The 13,721-nt window shown below is 37.3% G+C and overlaps 1 protein-coding gene across 1 annotated transcript in view; it reads right to left on the bottom strand.

Moving 5' to 3' along the window:
• Positions 1 to 432: 432 nt before the first annotated feature.
• LOC139714761 (uncharacterized) overlaps positions 433 to 13,721 on the bottom strand; it is a 97,391-nt gene continuing 84,102 nt past the window's right edge. Inside the window, exon 7 of the mRNA XM_071626427.1 lies at positions 433 to 556. Within this exon, the coding sequence (XP_071482528.1) occupies positions 433 to 556 (124 nt within the window). The remainder of the gene's footprint in view (positions 557 to 13,721) is intronic.

Below are 13,721 nucleotides of genomic sequence, written 5' to 3'. Positions count from 1 at the left end.
CCATCACCATCACCATCACCACCACCACCACCGTCACCGTCACCATCACCATCACCACCGTCACCGTCACCGTCACCATCACCACCACCACCACCACCACCATCACCATCACCACCGTCACCGTCACCGTCACCGTCACCATCACCATCACCATCACCCTCACCCTCACCATCACCATCACCATCACCATTACCCTCACCAGTCACCATCACCAGTCACCATCACCATCACCAGTCACCATCACCGCCACCACCATCATCATCACCATCACCATATCATCATTACTACCACCTTCAGTTCCATTACAATAGCAATCAGCACCATGAACATAAAAATCAACAAATGGGTCATAACTGTCATCGACCAGCGTAATCACTGTCACAATGGGCCTAATCACTCTTATCATCAAAAATATCATCACAACCACCATCATCATAGAGATTGTCCACTTACTGGAAGTAGAATCAGGGAATCAAAGGAATGTCTTGCAGCACCACGTAGCTCTTGGCACAGGTCGATGAACTCTTGGTTGTGTCCACGAAGGTAGTTCGTTAAACTGGGAGAAAACAACAAGGACAAAGCAAACCAGGTAATATAAATCGACGGGTCACCAAACCAAGTCAGACATCACTTTATTCACTTTGTATTCTAACAGGGTTAGTTTGGCTCACAACAAAGACTTGATTTCAAACTCTTGATCTCCTGACCTTAGCTTCTGCTCCAGATTTATTCTTAATTCTTGTTTGACTTTTCTACAAAATCCATTTATTTCCCCTTTGTGTTCTTTAAACTTGCTACAGAAAAGGAAATTTATCAAGGGGAGATCTTTACACAGATGGAGTTATGAATAATTGAACTCTTTAGATGTAACACTACTACTCTCGTAAAGAGACGAGATCGAACAATTTCAGTGGCCAGGGGCATGATAACCAAAATGATTGCCCATCACTCTGTGTGAACTAACTCTTTGTCCACAAAGTCATATCATTGAGGAGTTCAAGAACAGACACTCAAATGCATTTGCTTGATTTCAACCACTATTTTTCAAGGATATCTCTCTAAAATCACAAACAATCAACTGTAAAAATGATAGACATTACTATATTTCAGAGTCCATTTTTTAAAAGTCCAATACTTGTAAACAATACCATGAAGAAAACAGTTAAGATAAATAAATGTGAATTCCCTTACACCTCTCTGTAATATATACAGTATGTGTACCAACATATGATTTTTTGATGAATTACCAACAAACATTTACATACTGCACTGAATCTAAATGAAATCATATATCATTTCAATAGTGATGAAATTCTCATTTCATAGCTGAGCATATCATTACATGTATTTGCAGAATTTCAACATGGATATCCACTGTGAATTCTTGTCTTTCCAGCATGCCTCACAAGTTTGACATTTTGAAAGAGGACTGTCCTTGTGAAACTTGTTTTGGGATTTGTTCTGAAGTAAAAAAGGAAGAAATAAAACAAAAACAAAAATAAAAATAAAACAAACAAAAAATTTTGAGTATTTCTTGATAAATTGATCTAAAAGTCAAACAAAATATTTTATACTGTACAGAAATAGGTCACCTTCCTGACATACCCCTCTCTCGTTCAGCCTATTTTTTCTTTCCCATCTTTTGTTATGACAGACAAACCTAGGCACTATCTAACTGCTTTCCACGAAAGGGTTCACGAACTTCATATTTGGGTCAAACCGTATAAATACGATGTGTACAGTGACAATATTTTCAAAGCCGGGTTGATTCTTCATGCCAGCCCAGTCATAATTCACAGACCATCACCACTAACTACTCTTAGCCTTATTTGACAACAACACAGTTGCAGAAGAAGGGCGGGGGCATGTCACATCAGCATTTGCATAGATAACTCTCTCATCGCCGTCGTTACGGGAGCGGCATGATTGGAATCTGGGATGTCAAGAGGGGGAATAACCACGGAGAAAGTGGTCAAGGTTTTAAGGAGTGACCCTAATAGCTCTGACCCTCAACTTGTCGCCACCAAAGATGAGGCGAAAAATCTAGTTCAGTCAGCATCCAGTCAAAAACGCTCACTCCTCCTTGCTAGTGACAGGGAGTTTTTATGGACCCCAAATCAAAACGAGATTGAAGACTCGCTCTTTTGACAGTTATGGCACTTGACAAATGGACAATTAAATTAATCTCCTCTGCTTGGAATTGACAGAACATCAGATCTTGGAAGATAATTTTGAGGAGAAATTCCTTTATCTCATCAAATCTTTTCACACACCGTCCAAATTTTTCGCTATTTCTATTTTTACAGGAGAAAATTCAACACGAATGAGAAAGTTGATCTGAAAGAGAGCTGTCACTTTGAAGATGAATCATGAGATCAGTGAGGATCTGAAATACTGATATATATTTATAAACATTTAGATGTGAGCGCATCATAGATTTTGGAATGTTTCTCACAGCCATCACCTCCTTCGTTACAAGACTATGACATGCCTTCAGAAATGTTCCTTATATGACTAGAACAAAGTGTAAATGATCACAATATGTTTTTGTTATGCTAATTCTTATGAAAGGGTGAATCTCTTTAACAGTGCACACTCCATTCCACCTTCAAGTTTGTTCCGACATACGTAATAAAATAATACAAATAGAATGGTTGAAAGGTCATCAAAATCAATCATGAAATGAGAAAGCAAATGGACTTTGAAGTTATGCGTTTTACTGAAATAGTGATATTGATTAGTCGCTACCATACATACAATGATACGATGTGATTATGGGTGCGTTTATCAACTCCTTTTTTTTCAGCAGAAACAGGTTTCCAAACGGCTTTCAGGGATTTTTTTTTTGAGACGATAAACGCAAAGCTGTTTTGATTATGGGGTTTGGAAAGTCTTTTTGAAAACTGCAAATTTGTGCTTTCTGAAACAGGTTTCAGCCAGAAACATGTTTCTAGAAGTGAGATAAACGGCAAAGCTGTTTTGAAACGACGTCGTACTGAGCACGCCGCATGTGACCCTTTCCTCGGGTCAGATGGCGCAATGCAGCTGTGCAGTGACAAGGCCAGCTTTCGTGTTGGCGACGAGTTGATAAACGCAACTTATTTTGAAAGGCGTTTGTAAAGGGCTTTGGAAACGACTTCTGATAGTGGGTATGGAAAGCCATTTCAAACTGGGGAAAGATGATAAATGCAGCCTATGGGTTAATACACATTGAATCCTATTGATCCTATTGAATCTTATTTTTGGACATGGTGTCGAGAAGTAACTACATCCAAAGCATCAAATTGTGAATATGTAGCAGTGATGACCTTATGAAGTACAGATGGTCATATAGTTGCTGAATTATTGACAAAATGTTTTAGTTTGCAGTCCCATGGTAGCAAATGAAGGTGATGTCCATCGGTGCTGTGTATCTGCATTCACATTATGCAATCGTACGACGGTACAATATTGCTGTTAATGTGCATTGATATTATGCACCTGATATCACATCAAGAAACCAAATATTTCTTTACACTTGTATAGGTCCTACTGTAAAACAAGATATTTTCTCGGCATGAAATTTTCGCGAATTGGAGCCGACGGCCTTTTTCGCAGCATGAAATTTTCGTGAGTTGCCTCTAACATTCAATGCATATAGTGTAGACAAGAACTTTCGCGTGCATTCTTATTTCGCGAATCTTGGCTCTTGCGAAATTCGCTAAATCAAAATGCGTGCAAACATTCCTCGTTTTACTTACAGTACTCTCCTGCAGACGGACCTCTAAACTTCACTGTATAGTTTTTGCCTAATGTTTCATGCCATTTTCATAATCTTGTGAGGAAAATGATATTCCACTCATCTGAACTTCAGGGTTTGTGCTTCACAGAAATTGCACACCAAGTAGACACTGCAAAGCAGAGTGACCCACAAGGAAGTATTCCCTATGTGTGTCTCTCTCGCAGTCGATCCAGTTCTAACTCAACCTGCTGGAGCTGTAATTGCCATTATCTGAAATTTATGGATTTGATAACAGAAACGGTCATTTATTTCCCTACGCTCTAGTTTGACCGATCTGATTTCATATCCTGATTCTTCTGCTGCTGGAAGTAGAACTCGGGGAGGTGAATTTCTGTACAGTTCGTGGCAACTTGGCAACTTCAGGAGGTGATTCTTTTTTCTTTTGAAAACAGTCGTTGGAGCTTTTAATAAAAAGAGAATGTTGGCATCATTTCAAAAATGGAGAGCTCACAGCTAGTATGAGAAATGTACAGATATCATCTCGAGCGCTCCCCTGGGCCCGCGACTGGGAGCTGTCACTGTCAGACATTGTTTAGAGATTTCAAATTACATGGTAACAGGCATCCATGTTTGCTGGCCAGGCGGCATGACATAAACATCCGCTGCAACCTTGGGAGGACTCTACACACAATCCAACCAACATTCCCAGCAGGCAAATGTTCCTCTCTAATCAAGCATTCACACACTGGAACAGGATCATGAGAAAGAGAAAGGGATTTCCACAAAACAAAAGGCTCTTGGGAGCAGCCAAAAGTTCCACTTGCCAGGGCTACTCCCCATCAGCCAGAGGGCTTTTCCTCCCTCTGACAGCACCATCAGTGTCTGTTCAACACCTGTAACTTCCAGCAGGATGGGGCAAAGGAAGGGCAAAGAATGATCGTTTTACATTGCCTTTTTTCCTTCTTTATTTCTCTTTTTTCCCCTTTTAATTCCTTCATTTTCCGCATTTCATGTAATTTGATTATCGTTTTGCTGATGTGTTGTTATGAATATTGAAAATCGATAAAAACATTAAAAAAAGATGATGAAAAGTCATTCCTTCACATTTTGATATATCCAGTCCTAACAGAAATGCATGCTGACTTTCAAATTTTACGGGAAAGTATCACATCAATACATGCAATTAATACTACATTCTCCTTTTTATAAAGAGATTATTATTTTTTTTTTTGGTGGGGGTAAAAAAACCAAAAAACAACAAAGACGGATGACCAGCAAGCCCAAAACACAATATGAAACTCTCAATCTTATATCCCCATGGTCACCATTCATCTTCATACTGTTCAGTTTAAAAACTGATTTAAAAAAAAAAAATTCTGCTTCTTTTTATTGGTACTGTTAAGCGTATATTTGGCTCACTAGGATTCAAGAATCACAGGATATACAATCTTTTTCATTTTTCATTCATTGCGTACTCTTTACACTGACTCATTTGTGTGTGTGTGTTCATCTAAATCCTTTTTGTCAATCTCTTGTCTTCTATTCCTATAGATTAAAATTTTGAAGAATTGTCTTAAAGAATATATAATGTAAAGCAAGATATTCTTGTGGTATGAATTTTTCGCAAATCGGAGCTGACAGCCTTCTTCATGTCATGAAGTGTTTTCGAATTGCCAATGACATTCAATGCATATATACAGTTAGGTGTGTAGTGTAGACAAGAACTTTTGCACACATTTTAATTTCATGAATCTTAGCTCTCGTGGAATTTGTGAAATTAAAATGCAGGCGAACATTTCTGGACTTACAGTATGTAATATTCCCATGGGGGGGGGGGGGGGAAGGGGATTGGAGTTTTGTTTTCTTTGTACTGCTACTGATCTAAAAAACACTTGGTGAGATTGCAAAGAAATATCATTTTCGTAGGAAACATAACACCAAAAATTACGACACAATAAAATCTTTATAGGGAGTACTAGAAGGAAACCTTTTCATTTTTTTTATAACATGTCATCTGATATTGTCTTTAGGCCTTTTAAACTGACACTGCCTGACTATATCGTGATGGAATAAAATGTGTCATGACATTTTTTCATCCCAGGGCCATTTAAGTGTTCCTAGCCACCTTTAGCAGCATCCCAAAGTATAAACCACATAGCCACACCCTCAGGAGGTTGGGGAAATAAATGAAGTCCCCAAGCTTTTGCTTATTTTTGTGACTTTTTTCTTCTTATCCCCTCCCCCCCCCCCCTGTCTTATTTTCACTTCTTTTTCCTTTAGTCCAAGGAGCAAGGACCAGGGCAAGGTTTGTTGTCTTCAGATCCTACAAAAACCAAACAAATCCAAGCAAAACATCAATATACAGAACAGGACACTAAAAGATGTTCAGAGGGAAAAAGAAAAAAAAATCTTCATTCGGGATTCGGAATATTGTTTTTCTCTCTAGTGTATTCTCTTTTTTTCCTGGTAACCCTCATACTTCCCAGCTTGTATTGTCTTTGGATTGATGAACCAAGGGTGCTCTGGTTTGGTTTGATTTGTTTTTGTTATTGTTGCTGCAGTTGATCAGCTTTGTTTTTGTTTTAACATACTGCTGCACAACTCAGGATTTACTGTTTAAAACCTGTTCTGGACAGGTAATTTTGTTTTAGCATACTGGTGTACAACTCAGGATTTACTGTTTTAAACCTAATCTGGACAGGTGATTTCGTGAGCTCACTTATAACAGCAATAAATCACAGCATTTAGAGGATTATACACATATTAATACACAGTAAGAAAAACAGATATCCAATGATAAAAGAAAATTTATCAATCACAGAAGCTTTTTGTGATCAATTGCAAAAGATGTACTTTTCAAACTCTTTGATACAAGACTGTGGAAGATGTACAATAGGAATTTCATTATCAATTGCAAAAGCTGGACATTTATAGCTCTAAAATACATGACTGTGGAAGATATGGATTGACAAATTGCCCTACATCGACGTAAATAAAATAAAAACATCTCAAACGGAAGAATTTCATGAATTTGAATGTGGAAGATATTGCAAAAATGGAACTTTGTTAAAAATTCAAAATAACATTTTATTTTAGCATTGACACTTATATTGCTTTCATATATTTTTTCTCTTCTTTTTTTTTTTGCCTACAATTCTATCTCCAGATTGACTACATTTTCCTCAGAAGACTGAAATATATGGCTGGACCTCTACGATGATCTATTCAGCTTCCACATGGGGTTGGCTTTTGAAAAGTTTGCTTACATTGAGAGAAAATAATGTCATGGTTTCAGAGGTTGATCATGAGGCAGAAACTGTCCTTATTGTTTGCTGTTGTTGAAAACTGTGTATCACAAACACATAAACACACATGCACAGGTGCAAACACACACACCCACACAAACAGATGGATGTACTATCGTTTTTATTCGATGGCTGAAATAGTGGTCATACCTTGCTTTGCATTGCTCATCAGAATAATGGAAATGCAATATGGAGATATTATGTACTCATACACATTTCACACAGATTAGAAAGGAGAGACAAGTGTGAATTTGGTAAGAGTGATTAAGAATCATTGACAAACACTCACTCATTGTTTTCATATTAAAAAAGATGATTCATGTATTCTTCCATAAACAAATAACAATGTTTATACATTAGAAAGGAACACAAACATCATTTGAAGTATTAAAGATGGCAGGTAATGTGTCATCACATTCAATACCCGTATAAAGTCGGCCATCATAAAAGTAAGAAAAATGCACATAAAGCCAACTTTGGCAATTTGTGTTTTTCTTTAATCATAAAGTAGGCCTATTATATATCTCCTGACATTATATGGCTTTTGTGGTGACACATCACAGATATACATATATCTGCAACATATACAAAATATACAAAATATATATATTTCACATTGCTTTAATATAAGAGAGTGGTTCCTGATTGATGGAAAATGACATATTTGGGGTTATATTGAGAGAAATGAAATAAAAGCATCAAGTGATGCAACTATTCGAGTTAATATCGATAAAAAATAAGGTATGTAGTTACATGTATCTAAGACTGTATGTGTGTGTGTTTATAAAGCCAAAGTTGTATTTTCATTTGTTTCTTCGTAAATATGGGCAAAATGAACAGATTGATTCCTTGAATGACCCCCTTGAAACATCTTCTTCCCCATTCAAAGTATTCTATCAGACCAGATATTATAAACACGACTTCAAAAAAAGGGTGTAATTTCTGTGGCTTGATGACAGTCACCTTCCATGACCCAGACAAGCACCATGAACAAAAGGGGGAATAATATGTGCTGTCATTTTCGGCAAGAGGTCTTTTTATCTTGCATCCCACACTCTTGTTTCCTTCACATGACCGCATTGTGGCCTCGCATAACGAGAGAAGGAGGGGAGCCGAAGAGAAAAGTGAGAATTTCAGCACAGACCAACATCCCCTTCAAGTAGTTTGGGTTTTTTTCTTCTTTCTCTCTCTTTCAAGTGTACCCCCCCCCCCCATGCCCTTGCCACCTGGTGAGTTCACTTGAAGTTCAAGAAAAGAGAGAAAAAAATATCAGCCTTGAATTTGAGAGTCTTGTAAGACTTGCAATATCATGTTTACAAGGTGTGTGTGTGTTTATTGTTATTCATTTTTACATTGTTTTGTTAAAAAAAAATATGTTATTCAAAATTACAAACCATAAAAGAATGAAATGAAATGAATAACAGCAACAGCAGCAATAATTGGCAATTACAATGATAATAGTAATAGCACTATTAGCAGTAGTAGTAGTGATAATGATCACAATTATAAAGGATGATGATAATATTATGATAAATCAGTGATGAGAATAATAATCATTACGATTATTCAATAAAATTACCACGACATATCAATGTTGTGTTTAAATATGTGATTCACAGATGTGAGCTAAGCTGTAAGCATCCACTGAACTGGACTTCTATCCAAAAAACAAAAAACAAAAAAACCACAAAATTCCCCTTGGGATAGAGCTGATCCATGCTCCTGCTTATCAGCAAGCAGTCCAGAGTCTGGAAGTAAGACTACTCATCACCATGAAATTTACCCTTGCCATGTTCACTCACAGTGTGCTGTATCTTGACGAGGATGTAGAGTTTCCTGTTATGATACCAAAACGCGGCAGATCGTGCCGAAATCCTGCGCCAGCCGAAAAAGATTTTCTGATTTAAGTCAATTACTCTTGTTACATGACTACATTGAGTCTTCTTACTAGATAGTTGCTTGGAGTTATGGTACATAAACTATTTCCATATCGATATCTATCTATAAACACAAAAAGATAAATGTAGATTCATAAACATTTGTATATATTCAAATCCTTTTTCTTGTTGGTTGTAATGGACAAGGGAAAAATGGAGCAGAAATATGTAGTAGTTTGTCCTATGTCTCTAAGTAAATATGTTAGATAACTGCTAATACATTTTAATCGAAAGCTTGCCATCCAGAACAAATGGTTCTTGACTTGTCCATGTACCAATAACAAAGGAGAAAAACATTCACACGTATGCTTTGGCAATTCATAGCTGAAAAATATGCTGATTTATGGAAAATAAAAGCAAAGAAAAAAAAACACATATATCTGTCTTGCATTCTTCCATTTCTAAAACATAGAACGATCCTTTCATCTTCAAGCAAACTAAATAAAGGAAATTAAAAAAAACCCAGGAAATTAGGTGGCTTTTCTTGTTTCTCCACAAAATGCCCATAGGAAAGAAATTTCAGATGATTTGATATCGGTAATCCCAATGTAATAATCACGTACTCAATGAATGGGGAAGGGGTAGGATGCCTACAGGGGGGATTTGCAACTTCTGCTCACCATATTAAAGGAAAGAGGCAACAGTTACTTTAAGAGATGTGGTAGAAAGAACTAATAAAGATGAAAATAATAGATAAGGCATTGATGAAAGCACATTTCTAATTTGACCTAAAGCCAACATGCAATTCATTCAATAACTGGCAACCAAAATGTTATCAAAGACGATTATAAGATTTAGAGGGAGATAAAACAGAGAGAGAGAGATGTTTGTTTTTGCCGCTGTAGTAATACCAGTCATCCAGCAAGGATGTTGATTCCTTCAATTCCTTCCCATGATATAATGAATTATTTCCTAGGGGCTGGACGGCAATGCCAATGCGGAAAATCCGATCAGCTTCCAGCCTTCTGAGCAGATTGTGCTTGAACGAGAGAGAGAGAAAGAGAAATAGATAGAATGAAAAAGAGATAGAGAGAGAGAGATAGAGATAGATAGAGAGAGAGAGAGAGAGTGAGGAGGAAGAATAAAATCATGTTTGTCTGGGTTCCCATGCTTGTGTCAGGATCGATTTCACTATCAGAAGTCAATACCGGATCTATTTGTCTACTTGATACATTTAATTGATTTAAAATGGCACACTTGATGTCTGGAGCAGCAAAGTAAATTATTTCCCCTTGCTTAAAAGAAGAAGAAGAAGAAAACAACACAAAACAGGATTTTCCCTCCATATATTTGCAAATGCAAGTCCATGATATCTCCCCAAAATTCATGGCAAGTTTAATTTCGTTCACAATTTTTAAGTTATTAATGAAATGACTATGTAAAAATCTTTAATTTATTTTTCTCTGTACAATCTTCAAAAACCTTTTAGACTTTCTTGAAATATGATATGTTTGACTAGTGCTAAATGTAATATATAATGCGAAACATTGCATTCATTTAGCTTTGTCACTGGATAATACAGATGAAACTGAATCAAACAATGTGATTCATGTGCATTACTACAAAGGATGTTGGCACGGAGGGGGTGTTAGTTGGGTCACATAGCAACAGTAACCTGGCAACTCTACTACACAAGCCTTCTAATTTCTAATTTATCAAATATGCAGCTTACCTAAACATCACACATTTGCACATAGTGCAAACAATACATTCCTACGGCAACTTTGCATATCAAAGTATCCCTTTCTTACCTACTTTCTACACTTTCAAAAATGAGCAGCAGCATCCTATTTAATTAGCAAACTTTGTGAGATAGATGATGGTGTTCATGAATCATTGCATGAAGTGCCATGTGAAGCTTCTACAAGCCAACTGCATTCCATCCACCTCATCAGACTGTGTAAACACTTTGCACCAGGACAAAACCTTTAAAATCAGGCAATAATTGCCAACATCATTAGTTCATCAATACGAAATGAATGCCAGCATAAACACTCTACAAAGTTTATAGGGAGTATGGTCTATGTAGGCGTGTCTTCATCAGCCCGAAATTCAAACCGGCGGGATATTTTGTGGTCTTGGAAAATAGCCGACACAGTGAATGTGCGTCTTCATCAGCTCGAACAGTCCGCTTGGGGAAATTAGCCCGAAAATTGACGCATGCGCACTTTGCATCATTACTCTGCTTAGCTCGTGGTTTGAAAGTGGATTTCCCTGCGCAAAATCTCCTATATCACCGCATGTATGATACTACAACCAGGGAGGTGAGCAGTACAGCATATTCTCTCCAAAGGGATATCAATAATGCTACTCTTTCTTCTGTCCAGTGAGACATCTTATATGAATTTAATGATTTGCAGTGTTTAAACAAGTCCAAAATACACACAATCTGCAAGAATCTTCAGCTTAGGTAGAGTGGACCAGAAGAAGAAGTACAAACAACAACCAGCATGCACAGCAATGAGTTTTAACAGGGAGGTGAGAGGAATCACCTCCCTGGTTTTAAAGATGTCAATGACAGTAGGCCTAGTACACACATTTGATCCGTGAATACACCATGCGTGTATGTACTGTACACAGTCTCTAGCTTGTACATGCGCTTTCCATAGCCAGCTGGCTAACCAGAAGCGTGGAGGGATTGAGAAAATTTTGGGCTGATGGAGACGCACCCAAAATAGCGCGCTGTTTCACGAACTAGACCACGATTTGGGGGGAAATTTTCCCGATCAAATAGCGCGCTATTTGACATCGGGCTAGTTTGGTAACTGCAAGATAGTGCGCTATTTTGAAACTTCGGGCTGATGAAGACAGGCCTTTTGGGTGGCAGCATTAACTGTTTTCAAGTTTGAGTCATATCAGATTCCAAAGAGGGGTTGGTGACCTTGGCATAAATTTGGGCTACCACCTGGGCCATAAAATGGATCAGTCAAGCCAAAAGTATCATGTTGCCATAACTCTTTGATATTTCTGGCACACATCTTAAAGGGAAGATAAACCCCAAGAGCAATGTGGATTGAGTGAAAGCAGCAGCATTAGTAGAACACATCAGTGAAAGTTTGAGGAAAATCGGACTATCGATGCAAAAGTTATGAATTTTTAAAGTTTTGATGTTGGAACCGCTGGATGAGGAGACTACTAGAGGATATGACGTATGAGTGGACAACAATACCTAGAAAATATAAAGAAAATTCTGCAAAAATCCATTTTTCATGAAAATTACAAATTCCATCAACTTGACATTGGCATAATGTTAGGGGTAGCAATTATTCCCCCTGCTTTCTGAAAGCGGTTGGTCCATTGCTCTTTCATAATTCTAGAAAAGTGAATTTTTGTTGAATTTCCTTTATATTTTCCTTGTATCGTTGTCCACTCATACGTCATATCCTCTAGTAGTCTCCTCATCCAGCGGTTCCAACACCAAAACTTTAAAAATTCATAACTTTTGCATCGATTGTCCGATTTTCCTCAAACTTTCACTGATGTGTTCTACTAATATTGCTGCTTTCACTCAATCCACATTGTTCTTTGGGTTTACCTTCCCTTTAATCACAACAGAAGCTCATATTTACAGACCTTTTCTTCTTCTTCTTGTATTTTTCATAGTTTCTAAAATAATTCATAGATATATGTTTGATACTGTCAAATATAAAGCCTATTGTACACATCTTTGTATGTCTGGACATTGTTTTGTGTTATAGTGGTCAACATCTGTAATCACCCTGTTTTCTCAGATCATTAAAAAGAAAATTCATTAGTTTTGATAGCTTGACTATTACAACACTGTTACCACTGTTTCCATTTCTTCTATACTACTGCAGCTGCTATTACTACTACTACTATTACTATTACTTCTTCAATTACTGTACTGCTGAAAGCATTTCTATAACACGCTTTGCCTGATGGTATTGCCTGTGTACGTCAATTATCATTTTCATAATATACGGTAAAGCATGATATTTTTGCAGCATGAGATTTTTACAGTTTGGAGCCAACGACCCCTCTCAGTCTCATGGCATGAAATTTTTGCAGATTGCTACTGGCATTTTAATGCAGTGTAGACAAGAACTTTCTCGTGAATTTTGATTTAGCAAAAGTCATGAAAATAAAATGCACAGAAACATTTCTTATTTCACAGTACACACATACATTGTGTTATATATTTGGATGTGTATGTGTGCTGTGAATCAGTCTGTCTGTGTTTGTATGTGTGTTTTGTGCATGTGCGTATTTTTTGTTCTATTTTGTCTTTCCCAGCAAAACTGGAGAAGCCTGTCTACCTGGCACCTCACTTAAAAAAACTTCCAGAAAGTAAGGGGTCATCTCAAAATGGCATGAGACAATTTGCCAGAAGGGATGATGCAATTCTTTGCAGCAGGTAGTCCAATAGAAAGGGCAACCCAAGGAGTTTCAGACTTGTAAAAGAACTAATTTCGAATCATGTTCAAAACCTGTGTTTGTCAAGGCACATAGTTATTGACTGTTTAGATGAAAAAAAAAAAATTGACTCTGCAGATAGCATGCCATATGCAATAGCTGCATCACAAAATCCAGCCTGCCACTCACACAAGCAACTCCTTACACCCATTTAATACATGTTAGAGTTTGTACCTACATGTATGACAAAAAGTGAGTAATAATGATGTCAAGCTAACCTATACCTTCTCGGTCATGTTGTGTAGGTTAAGCTGTTCATGCCACAAATGCACTTTTAAAATTTGCTTGGAAAACAACCCCAGACCACAACTGGGCAAAAACACT

Source organism: Diadema antillarum, unplaced genomic scaffold, assembly GCF_040938485.1.
Source record: "Diadema antillarum isolate AM-2024a unplaced genomic scaffold, OU_Dant_1.0 seq00002411_RagTag, whole genome shotgun sequence".
NCBI classification, from domain to species: domain Eukaryota; kingdom Metazoa; phylum Echinodermata; class Echinoidea; order Diadematoida; family Diadematidae; genus Diadema; species Diadema antillarum.
This window is presented reverse-complemented; position numbering and strand designations above follow the sequence as displayed.